This window comes from Leishmania martiniquensis, chromosome 25, assembly GCF_017916325.1.
Source record: "Leishmania martiniquensis isolate LSCM1 chromosome 25, whole genome shotgun sequence".
Taxonomy (NCBI): Eukaryota; Euglenozoa; class Kinetoplastea; order Trypanosomatida; family Trypanosomatidae; genus Leishmania; species Leishmania martiniquensis.
In genome coordinates, this window is record NC_090160.1 from 592,919 (window position 1) to 610,308 (window position 17,390).

The following is a 17,390-nucleotide window of genomic DNA, read 5'->3' on the forward strand; positions in this document are numbered from 1 at the left end:
TCCATCGCCGCCACGATCGTCATCGTCGTCGTCCGATGTCAGGGATGTGGCGAAGCGCTGGAGGAGGAATTCATGCAGCGCCGTGTTGGACCCCGTCCACTCCATAATGTGGGCCGCCAAGTCGCGCAGCTGCGCCTCGCTGCAGCGGCTGTCGCTACGCTCATCTGCGTCGCTTTCGCTTTCGTCGTCGGCTCCTTCGCGGAAGGTTCCGTCACCGTCATTTCCTCCCAGCCGCACCGCTTGATTGGTTACCGAGCCTCGCCTATCAAGGTCCCCGTCGCCTCCGTGTGCGGGGCATTTCTGCGCCCCACAGCGGCGCCCGTGAGAGACTCCAGATAGCCTTGCACCAACACCCCTGCGAGGTTGTCACCCACACCATGTTGGATGTCCTTGTCGTCGCGCACCACCGCCTGCGCCGTAATAGAGCACTTACGCTGTGCTGCCTGCGCCGCCGCAGCGCTGAACCTCAACAGCGCAGGGGAGACGGAGTCGTGCCCTGCTGTAGCGAGGGCGTACAGGAAAGGGTCTAGGTGGCTGGCCCGCCCGGCTACCTCGTGCGCCTCGACATCTTGCAGCTGGTTCCACTGGAAATGGAACCGAACGTGCCTCAGCGGAGGGGCAGCGGTGCCAAAGTCGTGGGTGAAGGCGCCGCACAGGAGCCGAGTGTACGCGTTCTCGCGACGCAGCACCTTCTCCCAGGTGAGGGGCGACGGCGCAGCGGAGAGCGGACCACCGTCGCTGTCTTCGGCCCCTGCGCCGTCGTGTTCGCCGCCGCCGCCGCCGATGGGCTCGCCGTCCAAAGACGGCCCATATGAACCAAACTTCCACGGCATCGGAAGCACATACCTCTTCCACAGGGATACGCAGATTCCGTCGAAGTCGTCGCTGCGGATGCGACTGTGTTGCCCCACGTGCAACTGAAAGAGGTCGATGTAGTCGGAGAGGGACTGGCAGCGCTCCGGAGCGCAGCCGAAGGCGTCCGCGAGGAATCGCGTGGTGAAGCTGCGTTGATGCAAGAGCGTCCACTCGGCGGTACTGATCGCGGGGGACGACTCCGGCGGGGTCGCTGGCATTGGAGACGGCGCGGCACAGGTCGGCAGCGGTGGAGCCACACCAACAAAAGTCTGCTTGTACGAGTCCCCGGCGGGGGCGAAGCACGGAGCACACCCGTCTGGGTAGAAGAACGGTGAGGGCAGCAGGCTCACTGCTTTGGCCTGTTGCTGATGCGAAGACGCTGCATAGCCAGGTGCGTCAGCGGGGCTGGATGTCGGGCACAGCCGAAGGACGCCGCCTCTGAACCGGTTCTTCAGCAGCTGGAGCAGCATCTGCCGCACTGCTGTGGAGAGCAGCGACAGCAGGTAGTTGGTTTCGCTCTCCCGGTACGACGGATTCACCATCACCTTCCTCACGAGAAAGAAGAGGGGGGTGCAGTACTGCTGCGTGATGGGGTGGGCCGCGTCTCGGACGTGCACCTCCACCGCAATCGACAGGTCTCGATCGAGCGTCACGGAGTTCGGTGCGGTCGCTGGTGCTGCGGAAAACCCCCCTTCTGCAGCTTGAGCGGCGTTGAGGGAAATCGTTTGGCCAAACACTCTCGACGCGGTGGAAACGTGTGCGGCCGCGCTGTCTACCGAGAGAGGCGACGAAGAGGTAACAGACGACGCTGATGGTGCGGGGGGAAGCTGCGGCGCCGCTCGTCATGTCGGCCACGCGCCTCCCCTTCGCAGGCGCGCTGCTGCCCGTCGCCGCTGATGCGGGGGCCACAAGGAACGACTGCAAGAGAGGCTCTCGTTCAAACAAAGTTGCCAGGTATTGCTCGATGACCTTGACGTGCTCCTCGAAACTGTTGGCGCAACTGAAGTCCTCAATGAGGAGCGGTATCTCCTCTGATGGCATCTCGCGCGGCGACTCACTGCGCGTGTCCATCGTCTGCATGGCTAATGGGCGGCGGGTGGTGCGGCTCTTCTTGTGGTGCTGACGTACAGAAGGACGCAGGAGGGAACGACGAAGCGTGTCCCCGTTGCGTGTGGAGGTGGGCGGGGCTGAAAGGCCGGGCCGAGTCGCGGAGATCGGCTGCTGTGACGGGCTTCGAGGGAAGGGGGGTGGGGAAGAGAGAGAGCGAGGGACTGCATCGTTAGGCAGGCACGAGGCAAAGCTGATGGGGGGGATGCTTGACCCACGGGGAGTACGTTGGCAGCAAACATCTGAGCTTGTGTAGGGATGGCGAAGAGGAAGGCGGCGGTGGTGGTGGTGGTGATGGGGGCGCGCCCAATGGGATCCGCCAGGCTGTGCATTACCCCTCCTTCGATTCCCTTGATGTTATCCGACCTTTTCTCCCTTCCCCTCCGCTTTTCATGTCCGCTGCTGCAGCACTAACAGCAGCATCGGCAAGGAATCTTATCCTGCAGCTGGGCCACGCGGCCATGCTGATCACCGCCTTTACTTAACTTCTTTCTGCAGCGTGAAACGGAAACAGGCGGAGAAGAGGGGAGGAGCACGCGAGAGAGACACAGCACGCATACTTCAGCCCGTTCTCGCAAGCCCTCCCCCCTCGAAAGAGGGTGAGGACTGGCGGATCGATGGGAGGCTGTAGAAGGGCCCTTACGCGTCTGTGTAGCCGTAGCAGAGAAACACAGCGACGAAAAAGCTCACGCCGTCCTCAGACGTGTCATTGTACGCATCAAGTGGGCGAGGCATGAAGCGCAGCAACAGCAGCGGATCTGTGGACGGGAGCGCCGCCAACGACCCTCCCAAAGCACCGGTCCGCTCCTTCGCCATCTGCACCTCAGCGATCTCGTGTTGGAGGAGGCACGGGAACCGAGAAGCGCCGCCGTGACTCCCACCCGTGTCCCGCTGGGCACCGGAGCTGTGGACCGCGGAGAGGTTGCACAGCGCACGCTGGGCCGGCGAGGAGGCACGGGCGAGACGCACAGAGGGGTACGTGCGGAGGAAGTGCAAGACATTCGCTTCATTCTCTTCCAGTGTGGTGGTGCAGGTACTGTACACGAGTACACCAGGCGCCGCCGGCGAGCCGCGAATGTGGCGGATGTATGAGTCGAAGAGCTTGCTGGTAGTCGGCTGCCTCTTGGATGGAGTCAATAGACTGCATGTGGGGCATCAATTTCGGCCTCAGACCCATGCCGGTGCATGGTGGGTCTAGTAAGACCGCATTGAAGCTGTCCGTGTGCGATGCGGCCCTACCACCGCTGCCCTCGGCTGCATCGGTGAGCTTCTGCTTGAGAAACTTGTTTGTGTCGACGCAGTGGGACTCCAACGTGCGAGTTACGTATGGAACGTCAGCTGCCGGGGCACCGCTCTGTGAGGGTGACGTAGACGGCCCACCCGCGTCGGCTGAAAAGTGGCGGTGAAGGAGGCTCATCAGCTGCTCGTGGCGGGATCGGCTACGCTCACAACACACTACGCGAAACGGCTCTGCAACGACTGAGGCAGATGGAGGAGGTGTTGCTGCCTTCGGCATTGCCGCCCTCTCCTGATCGGCGCGCTCCTGCAACAGACTCGTCTTGCCCCCTGGCGCTGCGCAGGCGTCGAGGATGGTACACGGCGTGGGCGAGTGGGCCTGGTCCACGTCGTCGCTCTGTGTCCAGACACGGCGGAGGGCGGCTGGTGAGAGATGCTCTACCAAGAGAGCCACCGGTACCATGCTCGAGTAGTTTTGGAGGAAGAGCACGTCTGAAGCCTTCTCGCCTTCCTCTCGAACGCCTCGTGATGTCTGTGACGGTATTGGTGTGCTGCTGCCCTCATGCCCGTCTCCAGTACTCTTCGTCATTCCGAGCAGAGCATGCAGGGTGGCGCGGGAGGGCTGCCCTTGCGGCGTCCACTCCATCTGCAGCGCGGTGCCACGGGACGATCGGCTCATGATTTCTTTCCACTGCATGCGCATCACACCACTGCCGATGCACACGAGAAACGTGGAGCGATCGGCCAGCACGCCGAGCTGGCGGTGTTCATCTTGATCATCGGCTGCCACACCGACAGGCTCGAGTTGTGCGGCGGGAAGCGTGGCTCCAGTGGGGAGTGCGCTGACGAGCCGACGCGGTGCCGCGAAGCTCCCGTTCTGCTCCTCATCCACCGCGCTTGCAACGCGCTCCACGTAGAAAGCCACGATCGCGCGCTCTCCGGTGTGGAAAGGGCGGGATAGCGTCACAATACCCGGCGCGTAGAGGTCGCTCCCTCGCAGCACCGCTTCTGCTGCCCCCACATCTACCACGACAACGAGGGGCCTACTCGGTGGATTGCGACTCGCTGCTGCCTTTGATGTCTCTGCCTGCGAAGAGGAAGGGCGCATGCTGGAGGGGCTGAGGGGCGGCCACGATGTGAGGCGCTCTGTACGCGCCTTCACACACACGCAGAAGGGCAAACCAATGGCGGCGAGCCGAGATGGGGGTGCGAAGTGGGAGGCCCAAGCCGTTGCAGTCGGGGCGGTGGTGGTCACCGCCGGCGTCGACAGAGCACCCGCTTCAAGAAGTTCAGTGAGGCGGACTTCGATGCGACGACCAACACACCGCGCGTTCGTCGTGACGGGCGGGAAGGCGTACAGCATCTCGTGCTGCACCGATGCGTCTCCTCTCCATGGCTGCGCAACAGAGATGGACGCGACGGAGGCTGATGCACCAGAGCAGAGACCAAGTGGACCCCAGACAGTCCGCCGTAGGTGCTCTGTTGTGCTTGGCGAGGAGTACTCGTACACGTACCGCGCGTAGGCATCCAGGTTGATCATGATACGTAAGGAGGGGTGGGGGACTGCTTCCTGCTCTTGTTGTTCTCCCCCTCCTCGACAGCGTCGCGCTGGGGAGACGCTGGTGCTCCAATGATGGGGAAGGTGCGCGTGCTCTGCAATGTTTTTGTGCCAACGCGTCAAGGAAAGGCGAGGGGGAGGCAGGTGGTAAGCTAAGGGGGTAGAGGTGTGTATATATGTGTGTGTGCGCTTCTGAAGTACATAGGTGGGGCATGAGGGCGGTCGGTGAGACGGACTGCCCTCCACTGAAAACCTGTAGCAACACACAGCAACGTCGCCCACTCTGGCCCCCACATGTGGGGGCCAGGCCTTTTTCTCGTTGGCACTCTCTCTGATGGCGGCTGGCGCAGTGGTGGGGCACAGGTGGCATGGCGTGAGGGGCAGAGGGGGTTCGCTCTCTCTCCACACCAACGCGTGCTGCGCCGGCACCGACCACACGCGGCGGTTGTTTTTTCTTCTGTCAAACTGCTGTTCGAAGCAATGCCACTATGAGCACCGTAAAAGGAGGGCTGTGACACGTCCCCTGCCGTCCGGCCTCGGTCGCTCGGCGAGTGAAAGTGTGCGCGCGTTGCTCTCCGAGCGCACGAGCCTGCGCTCCTCTCTACTGACGCCCCGCGTCCCCACTCAGCCTTCGCAAAGAAGCCCCTCGCGACACACGGCTCAAAGCGATGTGTTGCAGCGCACAGGAAGTAGGCGCGGGGCTCGGCGTCCTGCTTCTGCAGACATAGCCGCACCCCTTCCCGGGCATCGACAGCGCCGACAGGGGCGACTGTTGCCGAGCTGGCGGAGGAAACGGTGTCGCCTGTCGTGCCGCCGGCGCTGTACGACCCTTGCGCGCCGATCGGGAGCGTGGAGGACGGCATGGAGGCGGAGGCAGACGCCGGTGTTGGCAGCAGGTGATGGCCCGTGCTTCCGTCGTCGTTTGTGTGCTCCATCATGCGCAGGACACTCGTCTCTGAAGCACCAATGAAAACGGTATCGGCCCTGTGCAGCTTCCGCTGAGGCGGCCGAGCTGCGTCGTTGTCGCTGTCGTCACGTGGCTCGTGCTCTTCAGCAGAGGTGACGAGGGAGCTCGAGGCCGCCGCGAGCGAAAAGGGGTCGACAACGATCTCTGGGCTCATGGTGGGCTCGGCCGGCGCGCTTGCTCGCCCTTCCACCTCCGTGAGTGTGCGTGGGTGCGGTGCAGCGGGCTGCATCAGTGTTGAATGCAGCCGCTCTTGTCCGTGCAGCACCACAGGCGACTTCATGTGTGCCAACGCTTCACATTGCTCCGTCACGGAGTCGTTCACGAAGTGCAGCGCACGCCCCCTGCGAGTGCTCGCGGTCTGCGGGACGGGGTACTTCAGCAGCTGTGGGGAGGAGGGCATGCTCTCCATGGCAGCCTGCACCTGTGCGGCGAAGTCTGCTTCCGATGACTCGGAGGCGACTGGAGGGGCGCCATGCTGGTCCCGCTCACGCATCACAACGGGGCCACCCTCATCCCTGTCACCCCCATCTTCGCTGCTCGCCCGTGGCACCACAACAGCGTAGTCATTACCGAACAAAAGAGCTTGCGCCTCTGCCTCTTGCGCTCGCTTGCGCGCCCCTCGGTGCTCGACAGCGGACTTCACGAATTGCTGAAGCGCAGCGTGGTAGGAGACGTGCGCTACGTGAGTGCCGTGCCGGGATGCACCTGCAAGGTACTCCCGCGCTTGCTGCGCACACTGCTGAGCAGCAAACATGATGTAACCCAGGACGACCTCACCGAGGGAGTCGATAAGGCGTGCGCAGCGCTGCGCTTCCGGCTTCGCCTGCAAGACTGCTACGTCCTCCTTGATTGTTTCTCCTGACGTAGCCAGCAGATTGGCGGCGGGGACGGCTTCGATCTCGGCGACCTGTGCCGACGGCGGCCGCGCCTCTTCATCCTCGCTGAACACCCTTTGCGTGTCGTGCCTCTCGCACTCTTGCTCCCCCTTCGAGGCTCTGGCGGCCTCAATGAGGGTGTCGGCGAACCGTTGCAGCATCTGCACCACCTCGTGCGACTGCGTGAGCAGCTCGGGTGCATTGAGGAGGCAGCTGCGCACACAGTACACCTCTATTGCCTTTGACAACCCGTCCGGGAGGGCGTGGCCGGTGACGACGCGGCGCAGCGCTGCTTCATGATGGGCGACGAACGCATCTGCAACGCGTCGGCAGCCTATGTCCTCCAGCACCAAGTCTCCGTGAATGAGGTCAATGAGCGGCTCTATGAGAGACCTGAGAGATGCGGGCGCGACCTCCATCGAGGCGCTGGTGTGCAAGGAAAGGAGGAGGAAGGCTTTGTTTGGTCGAGAAGGGGCTCGGGGGTGGGGTGGGGGCAGGGTGGCCGGGTAGTGCGTATGGGTGTGGCCCCGAGGGTGTCGGCGGTGGTGATGCCGTACGCGTCTATATGTATGCTTGCGTGTACTTATTTCGGATGTGGCGTGCATCCATGCCGCCTCTCAGCGTGACCGCCACCGTGCGCTGGGCATCGCCCACCATAGCCCAGGCATCAGCGGAAGAGGGTAGTGATAGTGGAGAGGGGCAGAAGAGGTGGCTGAGGGCCATGAGGGGGAGGGGGACATCGTAGCTGACCTGGTGCCACATGCACTGGAGAGCTTAAAGCCACATGGAGGGAGACAGACACGTGAGCACGATAGACTTGTTGGCCACTATCCCTGAAAAGAAGCGGCACGCCTTTCTTATGCACATCCTCTACACCCGTATTGGGATGCACGACAAGTCGCCACCGAAGCGCATAAGCGCGGCGACCCGAGAAGAGAGCGAGGTGGAGGGGCGCGCAGCGAGAAGGGCGGGGCGTGACAGCAACGGACACGCCCGCCAAGATCGAGTTGAGTGGGGAGGAGGGAGGCAGAATCACCAGAGTAGCGGAACCAGGTGCAGACCACGGAGGGCTCCGAGGAAGAGGAGAGGGGGGGGCGCACCAAGGTGAGAAGCCCCCACCTGCACACCAGCGCGACAGATCCCTCCCTCTCTTGGCGCTCTGCACACCAACCATGCCTGCTAGAGCTGGCCTCACAGCCTTGAGAGTGACCACACCACGTGCGCAGTGAATCAGGAGCTGCGCCGCTCCTCCTTCCGCAACGATGCTCTCTCAGTCAGAGACAGGGGCTGGAGACGTGGTCGACGAAAAGTGCGATGCAGCGCGAATGACTGCACTGCTGACCGTCTGATGTCGGGTGTTGGTGGCGTGGCTGCTGCTCAGCAACACACCTCTGCTCCACGCGTGCGCGGTGGCGGAGTCGTGTTCACCGTACGCGTACACCTTGAGAATGGCAAAGGCGATGACAATGCCCCCCCTCCTCCGGCCCCAGCGCGGCATCATTAGGGGCCTTTGGAAACGAGTCAAGTGCCCTGGGCATGCTCCGGGGCTGCATGCGCGACACCACATGCCAAGCGTCTCTTGCAGGAGATACGCCTCTCAGAACGCGCGTTACATCCTCACCAGCGTAGAACATCAGAGTGTCCAGCGGGCGCAGTGAACCTCGGGGGTGGGGCGGGTGGGTGATGGAAAGCTGAGGGGCGATAGCGTAGCGGACGACGCTGCTGGCGTGCCCTGCTCTGCATTGCAGATCGATACGCGTGCTGAAAGCGGCCTGTTTAGTCTGCTCCAAGGAAGGGGGGGCCACCTAAACAATAGGCAAAGATGCGCTGATGCGAGCCGGCGTGACTGGACACTTGGTTTAGATTACGGGTGAAGCGCGGCACCAGCGCATCCGGCCTTGTGGATGGGGCAGTGGCCGCATATAACAGGCATCGGCTTGAATGGAGAGAGCTGTACCCACTAGCCCGCCGCCGGCGATGACAGGAAGTCCGTAGTAAGGGCGAGGACTTTGCACTCATGCATTGTTGCGGCCCACCACAGGTATATCTACACCTTGGCGATCATGTCTGTGCGGTGCCGTCGGTGCAAGGAGTGATGTGAGAGGTATCGATGAAGCTGGCAGCCAACAACCCCCTGTTGGACGATGTCGCAACACCATGAAGGGAGAGGGAGGAGAGTGGGGTTCGAGGACGCTAAGGCAGCAGCCCGCGCTGAGGGAGAGAGGGGAAGGGAAGTGCATACAAGCATGCACCGCTCATTCCATGGTCGGGGTAGGGGCGGAGGAGGTGGAGGAGAGGCCCCTGAGACCGACTGCGCGCCGGTGCGCGATTCTTTTTCAATGGGTTGCGTTGAGGCGGGGATGGGTGCTAATAAGGGCTTGAGTGGTGAAGAGCACATAGAGGAGGGCCGGTGAGACATGCATCGAGTTGAAGAGGCAGCCCACCAAAAACACTGGAGTATAGAAAGGCAGAGAGAGAGCGATGAGGGCACGCACCCATACACATACATATACACACACACACACACGCACACGTCTGCATGGTGCGAGAGCGAGAGGGGGGAGGGGTGATGCCCGTATGGGCCAATGCCAGCGCATCGGGTCGCAGCATTGTCATGTTTCTTCCCCACCCCCTACCACTACCTCGCGCTCCTCATCCCTCCGTGCCGCTCCTACTTCTCCACGATTACCACCGGATCAGTTTGCACACTGACGTCGGCCCTGCACCGTGGTGACGAGCCTGTAAGCTGTTTGGCGCTCAAGAAAGGGGCTCGTGACTGCGGTGGCCTGACCGCCACATGGGCACGTTGCTGCTGCTGTATGGCATGCGGGGCGATCACGGTGGATGGGGGGCGCGGTGGGGGTTGCTTCCCTGCCGGGAGGCTACCGCTGCTGCTGCTTCCGCCGCTCCCATGTTGCGCCGTCGCCGCCGACAACTCTGCCAACACCGACGTGGAGAGAAGCTCGACACGGCTGCTATGAAGTGCGCTGCTCGTGTTTCCCGCATTCGTGCGGCCGGCTCGCATGCCAAGGCCTAGCGAGGGGGCCGAGACAGCGATGATCGAGTTGCCGACACGATCGCTAAGAGGTAAGCTGTTGAAATGGAAACCCGGAGGCTCTGAGTCGTTGAGCGACACATTCCCCAGGGAAGCCGAAACCGGCGCTGATTGGCGAGACGGGCGCTTCGACGGGAGAATCGCAGGCGACGCAGCGGCTGAGCGCTGCTGCTGCTGCTGCAGCTGCTGGATAGAGAGGTCCCACTGACTGTGGTCATCCTGGTTGAAGATGCGCATGATGGACTGCACCATCGAGGAGCCGAGGATGTCGCTGCAGCGCGGCCGCTTTGCGGGATCCAGCTGCAGCATGGCCTCTAGAAGCCGGAGCATTTCAGGTGGCCTGACGTTGGGCGAGCGGCGCGCCAGGTCGAAATCGACGCTACCGTCCTCGCGCCGCTCCGGCAGCGATCCATCGAAGGCGAGGTAGTGCAGCACCATCCCAAGCGACCACACATCAGAGGCCATCGTGTGATGGTTCACGTACCGATCGTTGATACCGCGTGGAGAGGCTGCCGTCTCGAGGAGCTCCGGCGCCATGTACTCGAGCGTGCCCGTACCACCAGATCGGTCATACGAGATGTCCTCCAGCAGCGCCGCCGTACCAAAGTCGCTGACCAGCACGCGCGGCGGACGATCCTTCATCGCGACCAGCAACAGATTCTGCGGCTTCAAGTCGCGGTGCAGGATGTGCTTCTCGTGAAGGTGCGCCGTGCCCGCCACCGAGCTGAGGAAGAAATACCACACGGCGAGGGTAGAGAGGGTGCTGCCGTAGCGCTCCAGGTACGTGTCGAGCGAGCCAGCGGACGCGTACTCCATCAAGATGAAGAGGCAGCGCACGGGCGGGCCAAAGTCGGCGAGCTGCGCCTCCTCCACCCAACTGTGCTTGTACTCCACCACATTGGGGTGCCGACGCACCTCTTCGAGGATGCGCACCTCGCGCAACACCGACTGCAGATACGTGGCCTTGTCGCCCACTGGGATCTTCTTGATGGCAAACTCGCCGAGGTTGACGCCGCACATCATGTGGCGACAGAGGTAGACGCCTCCGTAGGTGCCGCGGCCCAGCTGGCGGAGCTCCTTGAAGTAGTGACGGTAGTAACCATTGTTCGGCAACGGCACCGCAGCAGTTGGGGAGTAGAAGGGGGAGCCGCCCTCGAGCGACGGCGACTCTTCCTCGCGCTCCGCCTCTGTTGCCGCCTTTTCGCTGCCATCATCCTGCTGTAGTAGTTGCACCTGCGAGACCGTCCCTCTGCAGGTCGTGGGACTCACGTAGGAGTAGTGCGGCGCGGCAGCGACCTTGCACACCACTGTCCCGTTCCAGTCTCCACCACCGCCCGCAGCGTCACTGGCAGTCCCGGAAACCACTACAAGCGGCTGCCTCGCTTCCTCATTCCCACCCGTCGGGCTATCGAGCGGCGGCGATGGGTGGTAGTCCTCGATGGCAAGCGGCGCTGATGCGCCACGGGCTGCCGCTGCCATGATGAGCGCTGGCGGGGGCAGCGCACGGAAGTAGTGCGAGGTGAACGCGGCAGCGGGTGGATGAAAGGATGCGATGCAGTTGCCGCTGCAGTTGATGCCATCACTGCTGTCCTCATCGAACCCAGCGGCTGTGCTGCTCTTGCTGCACAACAGCTGCCCAGATGCAGTGCCGCCGTCCCCTGCGCCGTCTGCATACAAGCGCGGGGACGCCGATGGTTGCTGCTGCCGCTCCTCCTCCTCCTCCTGGGACGGCGGCGGGAGCAGTTTGCGACAACGTGGCGACGGTCCAAGCGGCGATGTCGACGTCGTCGCATCCACGCGGAAGAACGTCGCTGACTCAAGGACATCATAAGGCCGCAGGCAGTGTGGACACACTCGCTCCGTGCTCAGCGACAACGGGGCCAGCTTGCCATACGGAGAGGTCCCAGAGTAGTAGCCGACACCGTCACCGCTACCACCTGTGCCGTTTCCATCTTGACCGGCACCACCCGCTCTTGCGTCGCCACATTGCGGTGCATCAACTCCAGCACCGTCACTGCCCATGGCCCGGCCGCTTGTGCTGACGAAGGGCACCACGGTCAGCGCCATGGAATGCACTGTCGGGGTGGACGCCCCGGGGCAGGATCGGCCCCCTTCTGTGGGAAGAGGATGCCTTCTCGCATCGCCGTCACCGTAATCCCCCGCAGCACCGGCAGCGCCCGCTCGCCCCGAGAGAATGGGCACCAGGCTCGTCGTCGCTGCCAATGGGAAGAGCACAGGACCTCTGCAAGGTTCAGGGGTGTCAGTCGCCGCAGACGCTAAATTAGGTGAGAGCCGCGGAAGGGCAGGGCAGTCGCAGCCGGCCCCTGCGCTTCCCTTGAAGACCCCATGATGAGGTAGCGGGCTGGGGAGCTGCTGCTGCCGCAGCAGCAGCTCGTATGCGTGCCGTTTCGGCGAAGGATCCATTCGACGTCGACAGCTCTGCTGTCCACCGCTGCCTCTGCCCACACGGTGTGCGAAGGGGACGCGCTGTCCGGATCGACGGGTGGGGCAAGCCGATGTGTGTTCTCTGCGCTGCGAGTATACCCCTCCACCTCCCCCGCTGCCGCTGACGCCGTCTCGTGTATAAATGCACAGCTGCACGCAGAGCAGAAAGAAGAAGCAATAACAAAAAGTTCCCACAAGGAGCGACACTGCACTAGATGCCACGCCGCTCTCGGATACTGTGGGGACGGAGGGGCAGGCCAACACGCGCGTAGAGAGTGGGAGGAGAGGAGGAAGGAGTTGTGCATGTATGTGTGCGCAGATGTGTCCCATAGCCGGAGAGTGAGGGAGGCCCCGCATACGCATGCGGCCCAGCGAACCGATGCATACCTGTGTGTGCCCCCCCAACCCCCTTCTGTTGTCCCAGCGCCGCACAAGTGCCGACGTGGACGGACGCGGGTGCTGCGCCACCTTCGGTTGCTGCGTGGGCATCGTGAAGCGTGTTTTTCCTTCGCCAGCGCGAAGCACGAGAGAGGACAGGAGAAGGAGCTGCTGCTCCCGAGCACGGCGCATGCATCTGCGCAGGTGTGGGATGCAGTACGTCGTACGAGCCTGCTGACCACGTGCGTGGGGCCCGCGAAGACAGCTGCGCGCGCTTGAAGTTACACTGAATGCCTTATGAAAAGGCAGGGCTACACCGGATGAAGCAGCAAGGTGTGCGTGTATGTGTATGTGTGTGTGTGTGTGGCTTCGTTAGCGCCTCGGGTCCGAAAAGGCCACGCGGGCGGAGGGATGGCGATGCGGCTGCCGCCTGTCGCACACACATTCCGTGGATTCAGCTACGCGAGGACCAAGTGAGGGGGACCTCGCCGCCGGCAAGTTCAGCATTTCTCCCTCTCACACAAGCAAAGAAAAAAATCACTGAGCTCCGTCGATGCCGCCTTCTCTCAGCCGCTCACAGAAGCGACGGCTCTTCGTCGATGGTGCGCCGCCACGCCGCCACTTCATGCATCGCTTTGGCCAGTGCCGTCATGCGCATAAAGAAGTCGATTGTGCGGGACTCCATGGAATAGGGGCACCCATCCATGGCAAGCGCATCGATCGCCACAGCGTCATCGCTGCCCTCCGCCTCCTTGCCTTCGCCGCTCCGCTCGTCGGCCACGCTTGGCGCTCCTCCACGAATAAAGCCACCCGCCCTCGCAGGCATCGGTACATCCACCTCGTACACGTCCCGCACCCGAATTCCGTCATGTGCTTCATCTGCGTAGCTCAATGGCAGCTCCGTATCAGCCCGCAGGAGGCGATGATAGAGGACGTGCGCCACCTCCCACTTCCCCGTATTCACGACGTACACCATCCGCGTCGTGACATGGAAGGCTGGCTCTCGGCCTTCCAGCGGGCAAGCAGCCACCGCCCCGCTAAAATGCTCGAGCACCATCGCAACCTTCTCATCCACAAGCTCGGCGGTTGCCCACCCCATCGCAAATCCAATAACTACCGGGGAGAAGCGCAAGACCGCTGACGTGGCGGCTGGCCCGTCCCCCTCTGCGTCTTCCCGCAGGAGCAGCTGAGGAGGATTACCAGCCACACTGGCATACGGCAGCACCACCGCGGCATACGTGCACACTGCACCGGACTCGAACTCGTCGATTAAGGACTCCTCCGCCTCGGAGAAGATAAGGGGCTTAAACATGTAGAGAAGGTGCCGCGTGCTGCATGCGGCGCTGGTGACAAGGCTCCGATCTACATGCGGAGCGCTGGATCGTTGCCAACCGAAACGCTCTGCGTTGAACATGAACAGGACATGGAAACTCAGCAGGAGCCGACTCAGCACCACGTTGATGCCTTCCGTCGACTCCCAGGTGCTGCGCAGAGTTGAGGTGGCACCGTTCAGCTCTGCGTCACCCACGAGATGAAAGCGCACCAGCGGGGCGAAGGAGTCGCACTCGGCGCAGTAGAAGACAATCAAGGGGCAGGCCACCGTTCCCAGCGAAGCCATGAAGCACACATGACGGCTAGCCTCTTCAGCCGCCACCTCGCAAGCTGCAAGGTGGGCATCGGACAACAGCTCACCTGCTGCGCCTTGGTCGCTGCTGCCGCTGCTGCTGCCTTCCATGAGGCGCAGGCACGCTGCGTGACGTCCTCGATGCTCCTCAAGATGCGCCCGCAGACTTGCAGCGTCGCGGTAGTCGACAACGACTGGCGGTGGCACCCCTCGCCCTGGCGGCGGCGCGCTCTCGATGCTCTGCTGGAAGCAGCGCAGACAGTGCACATGGGGACCGTGACCGGACCCCGGAAGCGCTTCCCGCTTGTGTGCTTCCCGGGCATCGCAGCAGCGCACATCTGGGATGGTGTGGGCGTCAGGCTTAGGCCAGTAATAAGCCGCGGCGCCTTCCCGGGAGAGGTGGGCGCAGAGGGGAGGAAGCTGTGAGGACTTGGCGTTGACAGCGGTGCCCGCAGCCTCGGTGGCCCACAGCCTGTGCTTGTAAGATGGAAACATGCGTTCTGCCTCGGCATGCGCGATGCCTAGCCGCGCTGCCATCATTTCGAGGAGCGCGATGTACTGCATCTCCGTGATGGGTGCGTCGTCGCCATCGCTTCCGCCGTCCGTCGGGCTCGATGCGGAGGCCGCATGAGGAGGAGGGACATCAAAGAGATGCAATACATCAGCCTTCTCGAAGGGGCTTGTGCCCGATTTCGACATGTGGGGATGGTGAGGAGAAAGGTGACAAGGTTCGGTGCATCTGTGGCGTATGCCCGATTCGTGGTCGGCCCTGAAGATGGGCCCTTCGCGTGGCTATGTTCCGATTTCGACGGCTGCGGCCACTAGGCAACTTGCCTGCCTCCTCTCAACCCGGTGCGCGCGTGGAGCGATACTGCCTGCACGCAGGTAGGGGCACTCGATTCGTACTGACGAGGCAGGTAACCTTACGCCCAGCTTGACATGAAATTCGCGCTGAAGGGGGGTGGGTGGGTGGTCAGGAGAGTTGGATTGGACGAGTGGGTCCATCGCCATCATCGCTGTTCACACACACACACACACTTACCGCTTTCTGCGCGTGCGTGTGGTTAGGGGGAGGACCTATGAGGGACATGACGCCGAACAGAAGTTTCTGCGCGATCTCCATCACAGCGGAATTGGGTGGAGGGTGGATCGCCACGGAGAGACCTCCTCGAGGGGTATGTGGGGGTGGCGGCTGCAGCGGTGCAACGGCAGCGACAATCGTCGTCGCCATCACCACCCCGATGCTCTCGACTGCGTTTCAGTTCCCTTCTGCACATCAAAACTCCGCAATCTGATACCATCACCGGACAAAAAAACAGCCGCGCTCACGTGTACATCCGCCCCTCCCTCTACACAGCTCAATCCTTCCCAATACGCTCGTGACACAGAAGAGAGGGCACACCAACACACCGCCTCTGCCCATCCGTCTACCTTACTTACAGCCGGTAACGAGGGTGCGCAGGCGGTTGAGAGCCGCTCCGATTTCAAAGACGCGTGGTAAAGCGGTGAATCCAGCTGGAAGGTAGCACGATGAGGTCTGCGGCTCCAGTCGCGCCTGCCGTAGTCGTCCTTCGCAGTTGTACACAAGGCGGCCCAAGTCGGAGAGGCCTGACGCTGGCGAGCCTACAGCTACAGCGGCATCAGTGTTCAGTGGCTTCAGCAGCGACGGCGGGTACTTTGGACAGGGTGCTGCCTCGCGCTGCCACTGGGCTGCAGTGGCGTCGCCGTTATCGTAGAGCATCGCGAGGCACTGCGCGATGGCGTTCAGCTGGCCTTCCTCTACGAGCTGCTCCAAAAGCGTCACGTTGATTTCCTCGTCACCCATGCGTATGCGATCCATACCGGAGCCGCTGACTTTGATGCCTCGCCGGCCTCCGCCGTAGCCCTCGTGGTGGTAATGCGGCTGCTGCTGCTGGCTCTGGCAACCAATCCTGCCGAAGGTGTCCGCGTACAGCAAGCACCGGCGAGGAGGCATACGAAACGCGGATGCTGCAGGCGGCGCTGCCGACTCCACAAGCCCAGCACCGTTCCCGCCAACACCCTCAATAGCAATTGCCCTGGCTCGTGCCGTGGCGTCTGTCACCTTGTACGTGCTCAGCACCAGGACAACATCTGCCATGGGAAAGTACTGGCCAGACCCTCCAACCACCATTATCACGGAGATGCCGTGATGATGAATGAGGTCACGTACGCGGTGCACGAAGCAGGTGATGGGCTCCTCTGTACGCGGGATGAGCTGCTCCATGAGCGGATCGCGATACATGAAGTTTGTCGCCGACGTGTCCTCGTCCAGCAACAGCGCCCTCGAGCCAAGCTCCAGAGCTTCCATGATGTTGGCGGCCTGACTAGTGCTTCCACTCGCGTCGGCGGTGGAGAAGGCAGTCGTGCTGGCGCGGTAAGGAATGTTTGTGATGAAAGGCGATATGTCTGTCCCGTGCACGGCGCGGCGGTCCTCGGCACGAATCTTGACCGCTGTCGGGTCCGTAACGACAAAGGTGCGGCCATCGTCAGGCACGTGATTGTACACTCCGAGCTCCAGCGCACGCAGGAGTGTGGATTTGCCGTGAAAGCCACCACCGGCAATGAGGGTGAGGCCGAGCGGTAGACCAGCGCCGCTGAGAGAGCGTCCCGAGTAGGGTAGATGGAACGTGTGCCGCAGGGAATCGGGGGACGAGAAGGCGACAACGTTGGGGCCGCTCAACGGCTTATCCGAGTTGCCAGCCGCACGTGGAAGTACGGCACTATCGGCAATGAAAGCCGTGAGGCCGCGCTCTCGTAGCTGTGCGCGCAGCCACTCCTGGTCGTGTACGCAGGTGACGTGCGCCCACAGTGCCCGGTGGTCACAGCCTAGAACTTTCTCCTGGAAGACTGGCAGCACCTCGGAGAAGAGAATTTGATGTATGCGCCGACCGTCGATGCGCCGACCGTGGCCGGGCAGCTTTACACGGAAATACACATCAATTCGACCAGCCCACGTGCCGTCGCCGTCGCCGGCCTCGCTCGGGTCCATAACGTGCACAGCGCTTCGGGGATGACGTGCTGCGATTGATCGACTGTCTGCACTGCGCCATTAGCGTACCGGCCCGCTTCAAACCCATTTCTTACGCAGCGAAGCATGTAGTCCTCGGCCGCAACACGGCGACACGCGACATCTGCCGCAGAGAAATGGATGTCGAGGGCTGCAGTGGCGAGCCCAGGAGGTGTCGAGTTCGCGAAGTGCAGCAACGCGCGCACATCAAACGGCGCTGGCACGCAAAGCTCAACCGTGCGAGGTTGGAGCGTGTCGGGTA

The 17,390-nt window shown here is 62.6% G+C and overlaps 3 protein-coding genes across 3 annotated transcripts; all 3 read right to left on the reverse strand.

Moving 5' to 3' along the window:
• Positions 1-248: 248 nt before the first annotated feature.
• Positions 249-1,397, reverse strand: LSCM1_05359 (uncharacterized protein; the record flags this gene model as incomplete). Its single annotated transcript, XM_067322830.1, has 1 exon — positions 249-1,397. The coding sequence occupies one exon, from the start codon at positions 1,395-1,397 to the stop codon at positions 249-251; it is 1,149 nt and encodes a 382-aa protein (XP_067178195.1).
• Positions 1,398-2,968: 1,571 nt separating this feature from the next.
• On the reverse strand, positions 2,969-4,738 carry LSCM1_05360 (uncharacterized protein; the record flags this gene model as incomplete). The annotated part of the gene is made up of 1 exon (XM_067322831.1): positions 2,969-4,738. The coding sequence occupies one exon, from the start codon at positions 4,736-4,738 to the stop codon at positions 2,969-2,971; it is 1,770 nt and encodes a 589-aa protein (XP_067178196.1).
• Positions 4,739-4,908: 170 nt separating this feature from the next.
• Positions 4,909-7,017, reverse strand: LSCM1_05361 (uncharacterized protein; the record flags this gene model as incomplete). Its single annotated transcript, XM_067322832.1, has 1 exon — positions 4,909-7,017. One exon carries the CDS (start codon positions 7,015-7,017, stop codon positions 4,909-4,911), a length of 2,109 nt encoding a protein of 702 aa, XP_067178197.1.
• Positions 7,018-17,390: the final 10,373 nt, after the last annotated feature.